The sequence below is a fragment of the Lissotriton helveticus genome, chromosome 10 (assembly GCF_964261635.1).
Source record: "Lissotriton helveticus chromosome 10, aLisHel1.1, whole genome shotgun sequence".
Lineage (NCBI taxonomy): Eukaryota > Metazoa > Chordata > Amphibia > Caudata > Salamandridae > Lissotriton > Lissotriton helveticus.
In genome coordinates, this window is record NC_136071.1 from 1,092,962,800 (window position 1) to 1,092,981,590 (window position 18,791).

General features: G+C 45.1%; 1 protein-coding gene across 2 annotated transcripts in view; it reads right to left on the minus strand.

Annotated features, from left to right (window-relative positions):
* The window catches only part of HDAC8 (histone deacetylase 8), a 583,094-nt gene that overhangs the window by 117,516 nt on the left and 446,787 nt on the right, over window positions 1-18,791 (minus strand). For both annotated transcript variants that reach the window (XR_013601699.1, XM_078663810.1), the window contains exon 8: window positions 8,078-8,250. Coding sequence is in view for 1 of the 2 variants with exons in the window: in XM_078663810.1 (XP_078519936.1) it covers window positions 8,078-8,250 (173 nt within the window). In the remaining variant the exon portion in view is untranslated. The remainder of the gene's footprint in view (window positions 1-8,077; window positions 8,251-18,791) is intronic.

Below are 18,791 nucleotides of genomic sequence, written 5' to 3' on the forward strand. Positions count from 1 at the left end.
CCATTCAACACTTCTGCAGGGTAACAAAACAAATGTCTCATGTCATTTTTAATCACCCGGACTATCGCTGGAAACAACAGGGCATACTTTATACCCCTTTGACGTAATTTAGTTTTTGATCTTGAGAAAGGAGTCTCTCCATTTCTTTGTCCCGGTTGTGTATTACTGGAAACCCCTATAATCTCTTTAACTTGCCAAAGGGTTTCTATTAAAAATGTCTTCATTTTAAACATGACCACCCATAAGTGAAGTGAAGTGAAGAACCATCTGCATCCCCTCACATCCAATAGTCTCCCTTTGTATCAGAGTATACTTTCTTAAATCAGCGTGATGCCAGCTTTTTCGCTTTTTTTAATTATTTGCCTTCCCATACCGCTTCTCACACTTTGTCTTCTATTTACCTCTTTCTGGCTTTATTCCACACTTTCTGGTAGCCCCATTTTCCTTTTGATTAACCTGACTTCAATAGTTTTTATATATTTGTGACTGGATTCGTGGATTCCGGGCATGTTTTTATATATTTCTCGAAATTCGTGAGAGCCCTAGTGGCTCCAGGTTTTATGAATAGGTGCACAGCCCAATGCCTCACTTGTGCATGCACTACACAGACATATTCAGCGAGTTTAAAATCAGTATCTCACTGTTGGAACAATTTAATATTACTCTTTTCAAATAGGTCACCTATCAGCACTCACTTTCCTCCTACGAAATGCCTTCCCCAGCAGGTGTTACATCTGGGCTTCAGTGGATGGAGTTGAACGTAGATGGGTATGTAGTCAGCGATATATTTGCAACAAGGGCTCCTTTTTAGCACATTAATGTGCCAACTATACTACTCAGGTACACACTGAGTGGTCTTGCTTGTTTGGGAAACCAAAATAGTTCCCAAACAGGGCGCTCCACCACTGCCCTACCCGTAAATACCTTTTTTATATCTGTCTCCCATGATGTCCATGCTTGAAGGAGCATTACATGTGCTACCTGGTAATACATCTCCACTGGTTTGGGAAAAGGAGTCCCTCTTTTAATCTGGCTGCCCTCAGAACTTCTCTTGAGATCCTATCTCTTTTGCCAGCTTCCATTCGATGGAAAAAGTTCAATTTTTTTCTAGAGGGAGATAATCTCATTCCTTGGGACTGGAAGTGGTATAAAAGTCTTAACAGAACAATCATTTTCACTGCGACTACTGTCTTCAACCACGGAATGGATAGTTTGCTCCAGTCCCATTTATTTAGGTACCCATGCAAACTCACGGCGTATTACTGAGGTGGGCACAGAGGCACAGAGACAAAGAGGCCACTTGTTTTTGGGGCCCGGAACTTATATTTCCACATCAGATATTTACCGAATGCAAGAGAGGGGAAAACACAGTGATCAGAGGAAGAGAAAGACAGCAAAACCGTCACAAAGAAAGAAAGCAGGACCCTGCAAGAGCGAGAAGAAGGGGCAGGGAGTGTCTGGTGGTGGATTAAAGAATACTGCGCTTGGTATGTGGCGCACCGAGGATTAACTGCACCAGCCGCCAGATTTGAGCAGAGCTTCGGGCACTGGCACTCTTTCTTTCACAAATTAAACATTGGCCTTATCCAGAATCCTACCCCAGGTGTCTAATCTCCAATGTCTTTTAAGTTCTCTTTTCTGATACGACAACTCTACCAGAAGGGGGGAAAATGAAAATACCCAGCAGCAGGAAGGTCATGTTATAAAATCGTTGAACAAGCAGATTTGAGGCAAAACAAGATTAAATCCTGGAGTATGCTGTGCAGGCCCCGGAACAAAAAGAGAAAGCCAGGTGGAGTTGTGTGAAATCCTCCATATATCAGCTAGGGCCATTGCTTGTGATGATCCCCCTAATCTGGTAGGTCGCATAGTACCTAAATATTTGGAAGATGATCTATCAATGGAATCCTCCATATCATGCTGAAATCAAACTGTAAAATAAGGATAGCCTCTGTGATTTCTGGTATTAGTGCACCCAACCTATCCACAATCATGGACTGCAGACCCGGTGACACAAACACAGATCAATAGAATCTTCTCTCCTTCCCAGATAACGAATACCTCTCTCATCCATCCAACATCGTTCCATCTGGAAAGTCACCGATTGTCTTATCAGGACTTCTATCCCCTGTGAGTCAGACATCTATACAGAATGGAGGAGTAGTTCAAGCTTAACCTGAGCTATTAAATGACAGCATGTTTCCTGAAGAAAGGTCACTTCCAACAATGTCTCCTATCAAACCTCTGCACTAACCACATGTAATCTTCCTGACCTGGAAGTTAATATTCCACATCATGCATCTCAGTGACCTCCTGCACATGGTCTGAGGCATAAATCTTGCTTGGTCATTATCCTGCTAAAGCTCCCAATCCCTACTGTGCCCCCATCTGTACTTCCTACAACACCATTCAAAAGAGTCTACAAAAACCTCAGACCACACACTACTGCACAGTGAGCCTGAACCTGCCGACTAAGCAAGTGCAGTACTATCAGAGGTACACCAGTTGCAAAGCTGGAAGAAGGCAGATTCTCAAGTCCACCCCTTCTCTCATTACACCCCCATATTTCTTGGTCCCCCTGGTTCAGTGAGTCATGACCTGGTTAATACTTAAAATTTCTCACTTTCAATAACTGTGATGCGACCAAATATGAGGTGGGTTTTCCAATATTTCAGCTGTGCTTTCATGAAACATTCCAGGTGCTCAGTTACGAACACTCAAGCGACTGCTGAATGCCAACCCCAATGCTGCTCAGGTCAACGAAAACAGAAGCCTTAAAACTGACGTAATGTTTAGCTCACTCTGCCAGTGATCCGCATATATTCTTGTAGCGATCCTGCTTCGGTCGCATCACCATTGCCAACTGTGCCATTGGTAAAAGAAGTGTTTCAAGACACCCAAGGTCCCAGACCTATTGCTACTTTGGGTTTCCCTTGTTTTGTATAACATATTGGTAAAAGAAGAGCTATTCCAAGAGGCTTCCTCTCCTTTTCAGATTTATTGTTTCAAAACCACGTTAGTTTACAATATGCTGTTACACCACCCACATTCATACTTGCTATGTCTTCCCCACCATGCCTTCCCCACCACAAATCTGCATGGCAAAATCCATGTCGTTCTCCAGCAATACACCAGCCCTCAAAACATTCCGAAGCATCTTCTGGTGTTGTGAAATGCAAAGCCTTTCCCTCGGGCATCACTCGTTGGAATGCTGGGAAGAGCATCATGTACAAACACCAGGCCCAGAAACATTTTTTCACAGCTACATCTCTGCTTTTGGACCACCTTAGTGATGTCTCTGATGAGTAAGATGGGATTGATTTCATAGTAAATAGGCCCCTGTTATCTAGAAGCTTGAAGAATCTTAGAAATTAAGCAGTCATGCAATTATTGCTTTTGGCAGTGTAACTGTTGGCAGGGAGAGAATATTTATGTGACCTCTTTCAAATGAGAAACATGGAGGACAGCTCCTTAGGTTTGCATAAGTTTGTCACCCAATTTTCCACAAAGAGTTCTGCACTTGGACCTTCTTTATTCTCTGGTAAACCTACAGTGGATGTGGTTGTCCATCCCAGCGCCTTGTGTGTAGTACTTTCTTCTCGGAGTGAAGTTCTCCAATGGAAGTGTGTAATGATTTGTTTTTTGCAGATGCATTATCAATGCCTGTTCAGTGGTCCGAAATCTGTCATTAAGCCTGCCGAATGAGATTAATTTCAACATTCACTGTGTATATTTAGTGTCCCCAACCTTTTCTTAGTATCTCGTTCCACCATCAGGACTTCATTCCGTGTGGGCTGAAGTGGCCTCCGCAGCAACTCTTCTTCTGTTAGTAGTCTCTCCATCTCCTCTGCAAATGTACATTTCACAAAGCTTAGCTTCCACTGTGTTTTGTTGAGTTTGTTGCCGTTAGCACCATCAGAACCCACGACTACCCAGAGTCCTAGATGAACCTCTGTCATCTGTTGTTAATCAAAGCTCCAGCAGGCTCTTGTGGAAACAGGGCAGCCAATCTGTCCTCAGATCAATTTCAATGCACTGGCACAAAGGGTATCATCACTGCCTATCAGTTAAAGTGGTGAAACTGTCCCACACCATTAAGTGCTTCTTGTGTACCCTGTACCCCCAAGGAGGCCACCGCTTCTCGACTTCTAGGTCCTAGATGATCAGTGGTATTTAACTGCTGAGGTGGAGGTCACAGTGGGCTCAAGGATGGCAGACCATCTTACTTTACTGCTGAAATTCTTCCCATCCGTTCCCTTCTCTTCATTCTTGCACACCTCAGGCCTGCCACTTCACTCACCCTCTCACAGTGCGCCAGACCCAGGATCTCTGTTGCATGGTCTTTACTCCCTCAGATGCAGCCCGCACAGGGCCTACAGCAGGCTCCTTCTCATGCCTGCTGAACTGCAGCAATCGTCGGCCCAGGGGAGGGAGGTGGGCCACTTATCACTCTACTGCCACCCACAACTGTTTCAACTGTTACAGAACGCTGTAGCAATTTGTTGCACAGCTGACCGACAGGAAATGGCACTGGATATTTAGGTGCCTTTGCCTTGGGAGATCAGAGAGCTTTCCTAGGTAGCTGCCATCTTGATTGGCGGTCAGCCATGTCCTCATTCATTTTTGAGTCGGAATGAGTGTTTATCAAGAAGTGAATTCTTATAAATGGCATTAGGCTGTTATTGCTCCTTATTACAAATAACGAATGTATTCCAGGCATAGAGATATGTGGACTGGCACTGAGATCTTCCACACATCCTTCAAATAGATGGCTGGATGGCTCAGCTGACTCATTTTTACAAGCAAATAAACAGCGCTAGTGGTGTGATGTCTATGCCACAGAAATATTTTTGAGCTGAAGGTAATTCCTTGACTTTTCACAGTAGTGCTAGGATGACAGATTGGCTTAGAAAGAGTGCTAGAGCCTGGATATTAAGGTTCTTGAAACATTTGGCACTGAAGAGCATCAGTTTGGTTTTGGAGCCATTACGTTTTAAGAAACGTGTGGTCACATCCTTTCAATGAAGTTCAAGTACAGCATTAACTTAACTTTTCAGTGATTCACTGTGAGAGCTAACAATTAATTTCTGCTGGTGGTTCTTCGGGCACCTCCAGAATTTGTCTCAGGAGACAGGGGCACTTTGTGAGCCCCCTCACTGGCCCGGTTCCTGGATACAGCTGCCCTAATTGGCAGGGGGTGGGACACAGCTCACCAGTCCTTTTTTCATTTCCACAAAGGCCTTCGGAAACAGAAGGATCGAGCAGACTGTCTCGTCTTCCTACAACATATACTGGAGATCAGCCCTTTTTTTATTTTCACAAATTAAGCACTGATGAGAATTGAATGCCACGGAGTAGTAGAGGAAACTGTGGTTGCTACTAGTCGTTGCATGAGGCAAATGTAGACGTTGGAAAATTATGTGAAGTATTCCAAATAATTTTATTGGTAAAAAGAAACCTGCCACATTTTGAATATTTTTCATTTTTCCTGCTTTCGAATGAATTGTAAGGGGCTGAAGGTACAGTACATTACAGATTCGTTATTGTCCAGTGAGCCTTTTCATTCTTTTCATTTCATAGTGCAGTCCTATTTGTTCCTTCAATGTGACAGGTCTTCTCTTGCCTGCTACTTTGTCCAGCCTTTCTCCTGCTGTAAAGGAGCAAAGGTCTGGATGTACTGGCTTAAGGGATGATGTGCAGGTGTAATTATAACAAGCACTTGCAATGCATTACTTAAAGTTTGAGCTAATTACCTTGCATTAATTAGAGCGCCAATAGCTCAAACATTTAGTAATGCGACACTTATTGCATTGCAAATACTTAAGGACTGAAGGGGAGGCAGGTAAAAAGAGAGAACAGCAACAGGGAGAGCACAAAAGGAAGGAGGCTGAGAGGGGTGGGGGTCCTGTGAGGGGCAGCCAGCGCACAACTGTGAGGAATGGTGGATCGATGGGCAAAATTGAGGAGGGGAGGTTGATGTGGGAGGTGGGGATGCGTACAGGGCACTCATGGGTGAGATAGATGGGACCTAAGCGGAAAAGGCAGCAGGCAGGGCAGAAATAGAAAGGGGCTGCCAGGGGAGAGAGGTAGGGGGTGGGCGACAGACCGGTACAGTTATGACGGGCCCGGAAGGGGAATAGACAGCACTGGAGGTGGGGGAGAGCACCGCCAGCACAAGAGTAGACTAGCAGTTTCCCCGCTGTGCCGGTCTGTGCTGCCTCCCCTGGTAATTACCCTGTGAGACAAACAAGCGTCAGGGAAAGCGTTCGCTTTCACTTCCGATTGAAAAAAAGAAAAAGCCCGTGAGTGGTGCGTGCGCGCCACTGCGAGCCTTGACCTATTGGTGTCTATTACGCGCACCAAGCACGTAATAGACACCAATAGGCCATGGGCTGACCAATGCGCCCGCCTGTGGCCTATTGCGTGCAGTCTTCCTTTAAAAGATGCGCGTGAAGGCCAATAGCTGCCCACAAAAGGAAAAGCACATGCACTAGCGTGTGCGATTCCTAGGCCAGCTTCCAAACCCCGTTTTTCACCTACTAAAGGACTTGCGCTGCACGAGCACTGCTGCGCAGTGCAACGCAAAGCGCGAGCCCTAAAAATATATGAGAGGGAAGGCAGGCCAGGCCCTATGAACACTAATGTAAGGCATATATATATATATATATAGATGGAAACTTGGATTATTTTCTAGACAATGGGGCTGCGTAAGAATGTATTATCGTGTCTAAAGTGAAGAGGACACTCAAAGATGCCTCTGGCGCACATGGTGAGGTGCTTTCTGCAATTTACCAGTACTGGACAAATTACAAAACTGTTCTCCAATATATCAATCAGTTACTGAACCGTTCCACGCCTTGCTCAAAGAAAAACCAAGCAGTCCTCTTTAGAAAAAAGATACAACTGAAGCAATTATGCATTCTTCTTAATTATATCTACAATTAGTAATTTTAAAGATATGCAGTCTTTTATGATGACTGAGCGATCACATTTTAGGTCTTGCCTCGACAGCCCATGCGCTGTCTCTTTGTGAACATTTCTATTCTATCAGTGGGATGAGAGTTCGCTATTGCTTTCCAATGGTTGGCTTCACTGTCACTCTCCTTTGCTTGTTTCTTATTGGTCAGCTGCAGGAGGGTTCCTTCCTCTATTCTGTGTTTGTCTCTCGCCACCTTTCTGTTTTATTAGGCACTACTTTTTTTCGTTGTGTTTAAGCACTGTACCAGATTGGTCTTTTTGAACTGGCTCCCTCATGTACTTCTCCCTCACCCTCGTCCATGTTGTTGCTTTCTCCACCGCCCCTCCTTCGTCCTTGTTGTTGCCTTCACCAAACAATTTGTTGCGTGCCCCATCTGCCTTTCCTCCATCCCGTGGTGTTGCTTGTCCCATTCCTGTGTTGTTGCTTGCCCCCACCTGCCCAACAGAACAAAAAAAATGCAATCACGTGGCTACTTCGTAGCACTTTTTCCCCCTATACCCTCTGTGTCTGTGGGGCTTCCTCCAATCATCTGCCTTGTCTCTTCCTAGCCTTCATGTTATAACCCACTCTAACCACCTTCTCACCAGCAAAAAAAAAAAAAGCGATATGACATGGCCGGCTGTGTCTTATTTTAATTTATTTGTTTAACTTTCAGCCAATCTGATGTACACCATAACTAAATATTGGCAAAGCAAATAGGTCACATCTAGTAGGTGAGACAAAGCTTGTTTCATTTATGAGTGTGAGGCCAGACCGGTCTGATTGTGTAATACTTTGCAGAACTACAGCACATCTGTTTAAACTTTCCTAAGTTTGTATTTTACGCAGAGTTGCTCATGGAAGACAAAGGTTCTATATCATGAAGGCATTTCTGATCATGAATACTAGACAAATGAGCTTCCTTAGATGTCTTTCCTCCTTTCACAAGCATGCTACCAACACTTTCGCATTTCAGTAGGTTACTGCGCAAAAGACATGATGAAACAGCTGAACGTGCAAGTATGGATGCATATTTCACAGCCCCTAGACTCGGTGAGTTTAAAAAACACAAACTGAGCGGATTCACTGTCCAGTCTCCGACTTCATCCATGTACTCACCTCCTCCCAGGATAAGAGTAGGCAGCCGCCACTGAAGAACATACTTTAGACAGTTGCCAAGGCCCTCGGCTGTCATGTTAAATGAACACATGGGGTCGCCAGCTATGGTGTCCGCTCCCAGCTGCAGAACCACAGCTTCAGGATTGAAAGCAGAGTGCGCCTCCTTCAGCACCCTGGGGGGGAAACAAAAACACTTGCCATAAACACCGAGAATCTTTAAAAGCCATCAATGCATGAAGAACACCTATTAACAAATATAGCACCAGACACACATGAAGTCAATTATTTGGACATGTTGATCCAAAATCTGCATAACATAAAAAAAAATTAACACATCAATCCAGAACGTGTTAAACATGTTCAGACACCTAGCAAAGCGACTGCACACATTTCATATCTTACCAGGATGAGGAAGTCCCATACACAGCACGTATGAATTGATAAGTCAATCAAATAGTAGCAGCATCCGGTGACTGGGATGAGGTATTTAAGAGTGGTAAACCAGTCTCAACAGAGAAATTCCCTCGTCTCAAAATGGGAGTAATTCCAACAGAACCCACACAAAGGTTAAGCAAGTCTCTACTCACATACATCGAATTTCAGTTTCATACTTTCTGAAGGTGTCCATAGTTCAATGCATTTCGTGCTTCTGCTTGACTTCGGCCTCCATCTTCACCCTCCTAGGAACCATGTCTGCTAGGCATGGAGGTGATTCAGGGTGCTCCATGGGATTATGTTAAGGGGAGTAATGGACTTGATCCCCTAGAGGTGGACAAGGTTTGAAACTTGACTGAAGCAAGTGACTGGATCTTTATATAAATGATTACTGTGGAGAACTTGCCTGAGCAAATTCTTCTTCTGAGCAATTCGACAACAAACCTTGTTTTCTTTACCTGCTCCTTTTGTATTACAGAGCGCATTGCAGTCGCTAGATAACTTCAACAGTTGTGAGCTGTTTTCAGCACTGATCGGTGCTCTCGATGCAGTCTCTTTCAGAGGGACATAATCTGTCATTTTTTGCTGATCGCTAACTTATTTAGGAAGCTGTGATTCACTTTCTACGGCAACCTGCTTTCACTCCCTCATTGTTGTAGGGGTAGGTAAGGTCCTGTCTTGGATGAGGTCCTTGTACAATGATTCTCAACCTTCTCTGGTGGCTGTCTAGACTGCTGGTTCGCTCATAGGACTGTTTCTGCTCATGGAGCTGTGTCTCTCTTCACTTGGCAGTTGTCTTGACCAGGGTGTCAGCTTTCTTGGTCCTGTAATGATTTGAGGGAAGCTCCCACGGTGATTGTTTGGTTGCATTGTCTCTGGTAGTGTTGATTCAACTGGCATCTCGCCCCTTTCCAAGTCAGATGCTCCTTTTCTGAATTCGGCTGGCCCTGTGTTGATTGGCCTTCGTGAGGTGGTAACTGTGGTCTGTTTCCTGCTACAGTACCTCCTGTTACAGTCTTATATCTTTTTGCTGAGGCTGTTGTTCTTTCGGACCATTCTTGTGTTGGAAGTTCCTCGCCTATCCACTGTGTTGGGCCCTGAAGGCCTGTTCAGGTTGAACGGCTAGTCAACAACCTTCCCCAGTGCCTGTTCATTCTTTTTGTCCAGCTGCACCTCTGCAGGCGGGAGGGGCTGAAGCTTGAGGTATGGTCGAGGCTTTCTCCTCCAGTAGAAGCAGTGGTGCTTTAGAATGGTTTGTGTGGTGTGTACAGATCCTGCCTTGAGCTGCATTTCTATTATGACTCTTCTAGGCTTCTTGGTTGTTTTTGCGGTTTTGAAGACTTAGGGCAACGGTTGAATGTAATCCAATTTTAGGAAGGCACACATGGGGTACCCAGGCACTAGTCACATACATGCAGGTGCTTTGTTCCCTCCTCCTTCTAGCCTCAGGCAGCTACAAGGGGATAGTGGCAGTCGCTTTATCGCAAAGTAGCCTTTCAAGGATTTGTGCTTATTTTCTAAATGGCCTGTTATCTCAAATACATTTGCATATTCCTTCTCCAAGCAGCCCGTCAGAAATGAATGCCACTAAGGTTGATTTTTATGCCAAGGCTCAGTTTCTGCATGTAATAGGATGTATGGGTGCCACTTATATTCAAAGAAGCCCTCCTTCAGCGACAGAGTATTTGTATCGAAATCGAAAAAAAACACTGTTCACTAAATATTCATATAACTTGCAATGCTGCTTGTATTATTACAGATTTGGTAGCAAAATACCCAGGAACTACATATCGCTGCCTCATGTTGCGTCATTCAGGTCTTTACACCCAGCTGGCAAGAGGAGAGTTTGGGGAGGGGAATCTTATTGGAAAGGGTCTTGGTAATTGAACCTTTCCATAAAGTACGCATTATATGTTCTTAAAGTGTAAAGATCTTTCTTCTCTGAATGTAGGCAGCAGCGCGCATGTAATTCGTCTATGGGTTATGACCTCTTAACTAAATGCAAGCACTGCAAGGGAAAACTGATGCAAATTTGCCCGTAAGGAAACAAGATCAGTGGTCGGACTTCTGAAGGCGAAGGTTTTGTTGCCTTCCGAATAGTGGAGGAGCATTGGAGTACACACCTGAAGCAAGCTATTAAATGATACCTACCTGGGCAATGCTGCAGAGCACGGCAATAATAAAGGGGCTACCACTTGAACCTTAGGATGACCGTTTTGACGAAGATGAAAATCCAACCCTTTCACCAACAAAACCAGGAAAAGAATCAACTATGGGAGCAGAGGGCAGGGCACGTTGAACTGACATTACACACCTCTCAAACAGTTGCCAAAAGGTGACTTGCTTAAAAGTTTAGCATTTTCAGTGACACATTCTTCCGTCAAAATTTCAAGTTCCTGGTTGCTAAATTTTCTTTTGTTCTTCCTACTTCCTTGAGCCTGAGAATTTGGCATGATGCAGGATGGGGGTGGATGGAAATGAATTTTCCCCTTTCCTCTGACAAAACTTCTCCCATGTGGCCTAATGCACTGCTCCAGAGTCTTTTTATAGATTCTGTGACGTCATAAATATCAGACACAGACATCTGCTATTTGCAAATGATACTACCTCCTAAATTGCGTTTCGACATTTTTAAATAGCAATTCCTAAGAAAGTGCTATTTAAGACACTGATCTAATAGGAAATAAAATGTTGTGATTTCTAAATAGCGATTCAGTATTACTCATTATTTAGAAATCGTAATAGTACATTTTTACAAATCAGGCCCCATGTTACTACCATAGCATTCAAAATATTAAGTGTAGAGCCCTAATGTCCCGAACTTTAATTTGATCTGTAAGACAGAAATATGTCCAACTTTACTTTCCAAATTACTCGTCGTTTACCCTAACCAACAAAGTATGACCACATTAGTTCTATAGCAAAGCTGGTGGTTAGACCTAGGAATCTGATTGTAACTTGCAATCCTTAGTCAGCATAGGCCAAGACATATTCCTGAAGTTAATGTAAAAATGTATTTGTCCAATGACTCAGAAAAATTCCTGATCGCAGAGTGGCCAAAATGATACACTACTTGATATGACGTCATCAGCTATATATGACGCCACCTGGTGCTCTGGAATTCAGTTCCTTATATTTTTCCACAACCAACCAAGGTGTGAGGAGAAGAACCGAATGAAGCTTAATGATAGAAGAACAACAGTAAAGTACCTTGGACCTTCTCCTGGGGCTGTCTGCTTGGTATAGTGGCGAGGCCCAAGGGGCGAAAGATTCCATATAAGATTTCCCATCTTGCACTCTTCCTGGCTAAGCGGCGGCTGGACACTGGGTGGTTAGGATCCCGAGCACCGCAGGTGTCATTCTGACTTGAAGATGTGCTTGAGTGAGGGGTGACGGAAGAACATCACCTGCGCTTCTCACGCTGATGAAAAAGCTGCTGATGATGTTATGGCTTGAGGGCCACTGCCAGACAAACTTAATGGTGGTGAGGACTCTGACCCTGACTCTGGAGATGAGGAGTGACGGTTGCGAGTATGTATCAATTTGTACAGGAGTTGTGGCAGCCAAGTGTGGCTAGGATTTAAATGCACTAGACTAGCTTGGTGACTTGGACTATGTTGTGCGGTATTCCTCATGCTATGCTGCCTTGCCATGTTTAAAGAAACTCATCATTGGAGACTGATGCAATACTTCAATGTGACCTGGAACACCAGTAATTGGGTCTTTTGCACTGCTTGTTATTTTGTTTTTTTTAATATGGAAAACTAATAAAATACAGTTTAAAATCCACCAATAATTGCAATATCAAAGGTAAGCAACTTTTTCTTCTGCTGGCTACTTGTTCCTACAGATTCCTCACCTTATGGCAGAATCCCAAAGTAGTAATGGTCATGTAGTGGGAAATACCAGTGCGACTAACCAAGGAAATCAGGTAGCAACGCCCTAGTGAAGTATGTGTCACCCTGTGTCTAAGCCCCCTGCAAAAATGTTTGGAAAATATATGCAATGAACAACAAATGCACCCCCCCCCCCCCTACCCCCCCCCCCCCAACCACGACTGGCTTGATAGCTGGGGTTTCGTGTTCAGAGTCGTGTAAAGAGGTCTTTGCGTGGACATATGGACATTCCAGTAGGGTAAAGACCATTTCCGCTTTTTTTTTTTTTATGGAGCTCCCATTCATGATTCTCCACAGGTGTATGGTCCAAGGCACCTGTGTACACATTCAGAGCGCTCAGCAGACAAGATGGAAATAACAAAATGCCCCATTGAAGAGCCCACTGCCAAAAGCACAAGGCCTCATGGCACAGGGACAGGGACAATCACCCACTCTTCCCTTTTGGTTGATGCAATGGATGGTATTGTTGACCAAAATAATCTGAGTCCCCAAACGACAAGGTTTAGTTCGAACTACATGAGAAGCCTTAAGTGAAAAAAATAAAAAAATACTACCAGAGATAAAGAAAAGAAAGGTCTTCGGAGCTAAAGGGACTGCCCTCAACTAAAGTACAACAATGTACATGCATGTACACTTTGTTCTGACTGGGACCAAAGGCCTGGCACTGTCAACTCGCCCAGATTAGTAACCCAGCCCAATAACACAGGTGGCATCCAATTGCAGAGGAGTGAAAGGATGAGTACTGTGAGGTTGGAGGGTTACATCTCCCAATGTAGGTCAAGTAGGAAAGATTGACAAATCTCAACACAAAAGAGAGAGAGAAACAGAGCGAGCCTCCCTTTATGATGGTGGCACTGCCTCCTGAGGCATCACTGAAAGGCCTCATCCACCACCTCGAGCACATCAACAACAGGATGTATGAGGCCATCAAACGCAACAGGTGATAAACCAGCAGGACTGGGATGGTATTTGGATCCTGAAACATCAGAATCATATTCTGAATTTCTGAGATCCTCTGAGGTAGAGGAAAAGTTCTCTTGTCAATTGTGTCCAGGGTATCTCCAATGAGACTCCTCCTTTGCCAGCTAATGATCCAAATGAGCAAGTTACTTACCTTTGCTAACCTCTTTCTGGAGACTACTTAATCTAAATGCAGATTCCTCACCTTTAGAATATTTTCCAGGTGTCGGGGGTTTTCAAGGCGGTGCTCCCGCGCGCCTCTAGGTGGGGTCGTGCAGCTACACATTAGCCTCACTCTGCCCTGGAAGTGATGGAGCAGAGCCACATTTAAGAGGTACCCCTGCCGACTTAAGTCAGTTACTTTCTTTCTGCACCGTCATACGTTGGTTAGAAGCTCTCCACCCTTTCGTCAATCGATAAATTCTTTCAAAATTCTTTCTAGTGTACAAGGGAACAATGTCAGACCGTAGAGTAAAGAGTTCAAACTCTGCAGTTACTGTCAGAAACAGATGTAGGTGATGACCCGCAAGAGGTTCGCCTCTGCATTTTGGGATCGAGGCACAACTCCAACCTGTGCAAACAATGCGAAGTCATCCACCTGAAGGAGACTCAGTACCATGAAGTGAAGCCCTACGTTGCCCAACACCAAAAGAAATCAGAGACCTTGTGCAATTCTTTAAATCAGGGACCTCGTGCAAGTCTTGCTCCTGCTCCAAGTCGAGAGCGTGGACTGGTCACAACACTTGAGGCAGCTCCTGTGACAGGTTCTCGTCCAAATCATTTGCTAAGTCCAAGAAGAAGCATAAGAAGTCGAAGCAGGACTCAATCCCATCCAGCCATTCTCTATGTAAAGATAAGTCAGGAGGGCGTCAGTGTGCCAACCAACCTCACACCCAATCACTGATCATACAGCGGATTTCTCAAGTGGTCGGAGTATGCCCTGAATTGGCCAGGCCATCAGCAATGCTGCAGCTGATCGAGATCTTTAAGGAGGCCATGCTGCATATATTTGGAACTTCACCAGCTTTCTCTGGCCCCAGGGAACCACATGGGCCTCCAGTCGTGGTTACTGCAGAGGATATGTCATCAACACTGTCTGTGCCCCTTAAACCTGCCTCAGGTTCTGCACTGACTTTGGTGCATACTTACAATGCTGATGCAAAATCTGCCCTGATTCTGTTGCCACCAACGCCGGGGATACCATAGATCAAGCCCCTGCTGACTCTGGTGTCCAACCTCAAGCTGAATCCACTTCAAACTCAGTCGAGGTTGCACCTTGTTTTCACTTCTGCACACCTGGGCCTAGTTTGCTCTGATCCTGATAAAAACACGTCCTCTCCCACAAGGCCTTTCTCAGAGGCTTCTTCCCCTTTTTGGTTCTGGCTTTGATCATCCAGATGATGGCAATTGAGATGATGGAGATGATTTACCTCCACGCTATGATTAAGATGATGCCATTTACATGGACTTACTGGAGTCTAGTGAATGAATGAGATTACATTTCTATAGCGCGCATCTACCCCGAGGCCTCGTAGCGCTTATGGACCGGCAAGCACAGAGCACATCATGTTAGTGCATAGTACTAAAAAGATGGGTTTTAAGAAGTTTACGGAAGGCCTATATGTTTGGTTCCCTACAAAGAGTAGTGGGAGAGAATTACAGAAGTTTGAAGCATTCAGGGAGAAAGAACGTCCACCCCATCTAGATCTACGTACTTCCCTTGTGGATGCGAGGAAGGCGGAACTAGAACGAAGACTCCTGGGAGGTTGGTATAGGGTGACCAGGGAGTGGATGATAGCTGGGCCAGATTTCCAAATGGCTCTATGAGCCAGGCACGTGGCCTTAAATTATATCCTGGCCTGAATTGGGAGCCAGTGAAGATTCCTCAGTGCAGGTTTCGCTGATTGTCTCCGAGGAATCTGGAGAAGTTGGCGGACCGCACAGTTCTGGATCACTTGTAGTTTCTGGATAGTGGTAAGTTAATCACTAGAGAAACGGACACTAGTTACACCTTATGACCATTGGTACAAGGGGTAAATCAGAGTAACCTCAATAAACTCTATGTATTAGCTGGAGAAAAGGTGCGGTATATCTTGTTCATCCACCCCACATTAGAGTTGTGGCAGTTATCATTGGATACTCCGAAATAGTAATTTTGCCAGCCTCAACCCGAGGCGCCTCTGGTCTAGGGTGCAGCGTCCAGAGAAAGTGAATGAAAAAGTGTGAAAGTAAATTGTACAAAAAAAGGAAAAAATAGGTAAAAATGGTAAACAACCCAATGGATTTTTAATATAGGTTGATTAACCACAGATTATTAAAAGTAGATAATACTCCTTTTTAGACCAAGTTACTGGATCTAGCAGTATAATTAGAAAAATACGTCGACATGTTTCAGCTCCTTGGGCCTGGAGGGGTCTATGGAGCTTTTGTCAGGACAAACAAACATAAAAATTCATACTCACACAATTTGTGTAGTATTTGTTTCTGATATGGTCACTTTTTTGGTTATACAGTTGAGAACTACTCCTTCACAATCTGTAATGAGATGGAATGATATACACAACAAACTGCACACTTTTTTTCGAATGTATTGCATTACTAATAAAGATTGGTTTAGTAACATTTTTACCGCCAATACAACATGACCAAGGGAGGCAATGACAAGGGGGATTAAGAGATGCTAATATATAGTACTGAAAGGCAGCCGCGATGTAGTGCCAGATGGGGGTATAGTGGGCGGGTGCTTGTATGTTTTTTACCGAGTTTATTCTCGCAAAGCTCTGGATAGTGGTCTGAGGGGCGCCTAGATACAGAGCATTCCAATAGTCCAGGCGGGACAGTATGAGGACTTGCACCATAATCCTTCTCGCCTGGAAAGGAAGCAGGGGAAGGATTTTTCTTAACATTCTCATCAGGCCAAAACATGTAGCAGAGAGCTTGGTGGCTTGATGATTGAAACAGAGTGAGCTGTCAAGTCACATGCCCAGGCTCTTAATCTGCTGCTTTGCGGCTGGCATAGGGCCAAGACAGGTTAGCCATATGAGTGCCGAAGAGGGTGATGGAGGTTTGCCCAAAAACATCAATTCGGTCTTGTCCCCATTTAGCTTAACGTGAGATAGTTCCATCCATTCGGCTACCGCCTCTAAGCAGGTACCTAGAGAGCAGGATGATCCCTCAGGGTGGTTTAATGCCACAACCAGTTGAGTATCACCTGCGTAGGTGATGATCTTTATGCCGAATGGAAGGACTATCTCTGCCAAAGGCGCCATATAGGTGTTAAAAAGCGTGGGGCTCAGGGAGGAACCCTGGGGAACCCCACAGCTAAGAGGCCACCGGTTTGATGTGGCAGTACCCTCAAAGACCTAAAAGAACCGGTCCTTTAGAAAGGACTGGAACCAGGTAAGTGCCAGGTTTGTCACTCCAAAACATTTTAGTCGCTCAAGCAGGATGTTATGATCAACAGTGTCGAAAGCGGCACTAAGATCTAAAAGAATGATTGCTGCTGAGCCGCCCCTGTCTAGAAGTCTCCTTGCCTCCACTGTTACTGCCAGAAGGGCCATCTCTGTCCCGAGCCGAGGACAAAATCCTGTTTGGGAGGCATGGAGCAGGTTGTTACATTCCAAGTAGTGTACTAGCGTCAAGTTTATATGTCTCTCAATCAGCTTGCTCAGCCAGGGAAGGAGAGAGATGGGTCGATAGTTGGCCATGCTGGAGTGAACTAGATTGGGTTTTTTCAGCAGGGCTCTAACCTGTGAAGTAGTGTGGCTCACTGGTTAGAGGCGACAGACCCGAGAGCAGAGGACGGCCCGGGACCAGGGTTCGATTCCCGGCGCGGCAGGTTTCTGGACCAGGGTCAGCGGACTCGATAATTCTCTCGCCTCGGTGCCCACTCTGATCAGCGTTCACACTCGGCAACTCTGGGCATTAGCTTGCCTCATCTTCACTAACGGCCCCACCAGACCGCCGGGGATGCCTGGTCTCACCCTGGAGATACCCATTAAGGGACCATCTCTCAGGGAAGCCAGGAAGGGTTTCGCAGCGGTCGAAGCGCCTTGGGACCCTATGGGTAAGTAGTGCGCTATATAAATGCCTATACATTTACAACCTGAGCACATTTCCAGGCTAGGGGTACCGTACCAGAGGTAATGGGGGCGTTTAGGGTGTCCAAAATTACTGGGCGAATGGCATTGGTGACTAGGGAGAGATGCTGCGGAGTGGGGTCCACGGGAGAGCCCAAGGTTACCCTGGAAATAAGTGTATCAAGGGAAACATCATCTAACATGGGAAACTCCGCTAAAGAGCACTGTAGTTCGGGGAGTAAACTTCCAGTGCTGGGGGCTGTAGGCTCAGTTTGACGGGGAGGGAAAGATTGACATATCAGACGAATTTTTTGAAGAAAGTATTCAGCCAAGTTGTTACAGCGAACTGGTGCATCCTCTATGTTGGGAGGTTTATGCGGCATGGTGGAAAGGGATTTAGCTATACCAAAAGGTGAATTAGCAGCTGCACTAATCCTCTCCTCATAGAAGGAGGTTTGGGCGATTTTGATTTCTGCCTTATAACTCCTAATTGCCTCTCTCGGTCTCCATCTCCTTTCAAAATTTCTGCAAGTTTGTTTAAGCTCCCTTAATTTGAGGGAAAAAACATGGTGCCGATTTTTGTTTAGATCTCTTGTAGGAAGGTCTTTTGGGAAGTAATGAGTCCAGTGAGCTTTGGATCCAAAGATTGAAGTTATTATTTTCCCTCTCAGGATTAGGGTCAGAAGAAGGTGTAGTGGCATCCAAAACTGTGGACCATTGGCTGATGGAGAGATTCGTCCATTTCCTTTCTAACGTCAAAGTGGCGCTCTGAGGGGGAATGGAGGCTACAGTCTCCCAGACCAGAGGAATTAATGAGTGGTCAGTCCAGGGGAGGGGGATGGGAGTGCCTACCGAGAGATTCTGGTCATTACTGAACACAGGATCAAGGAGCTAGCCCTTGATATGCGTGGGGGCGAAGCCTTTCTGCTTAATTTGAAGTGCCGAGAGGCTTGTTAATAACTCATTGGTCAGATGGTTGGAGGGGTCATCCAAGTGGATATTAAGATCCCCCAGTATTGTGAAGTTAGCTGGGTTAGTGCTAAATTACCAACGAGAGTAGGAAGTGCGCTAAGAAATTGTCCTATGGGTCCTGGGGGGCGGTAGAGCAGTAAACCAGAGAAGGTACTGATAGGAGAAAATTCTAAAGAAAAGTTCATGCTTTCGCAGTCTGGTAACCCGTCAGTAGAAGACAGGCAACAAAATGATCTTTAAAAATTATAGCTAAATCCCCACCTCTTCCAGTGGACTGGATACCTCCATAGAGATTGGCCTGGTGGTGCTTCTTGAATCTGCTCCAAAAGAAAGCACATCCTTTACTGTGCTGAGGCTTTGTGGTTCTGGAGT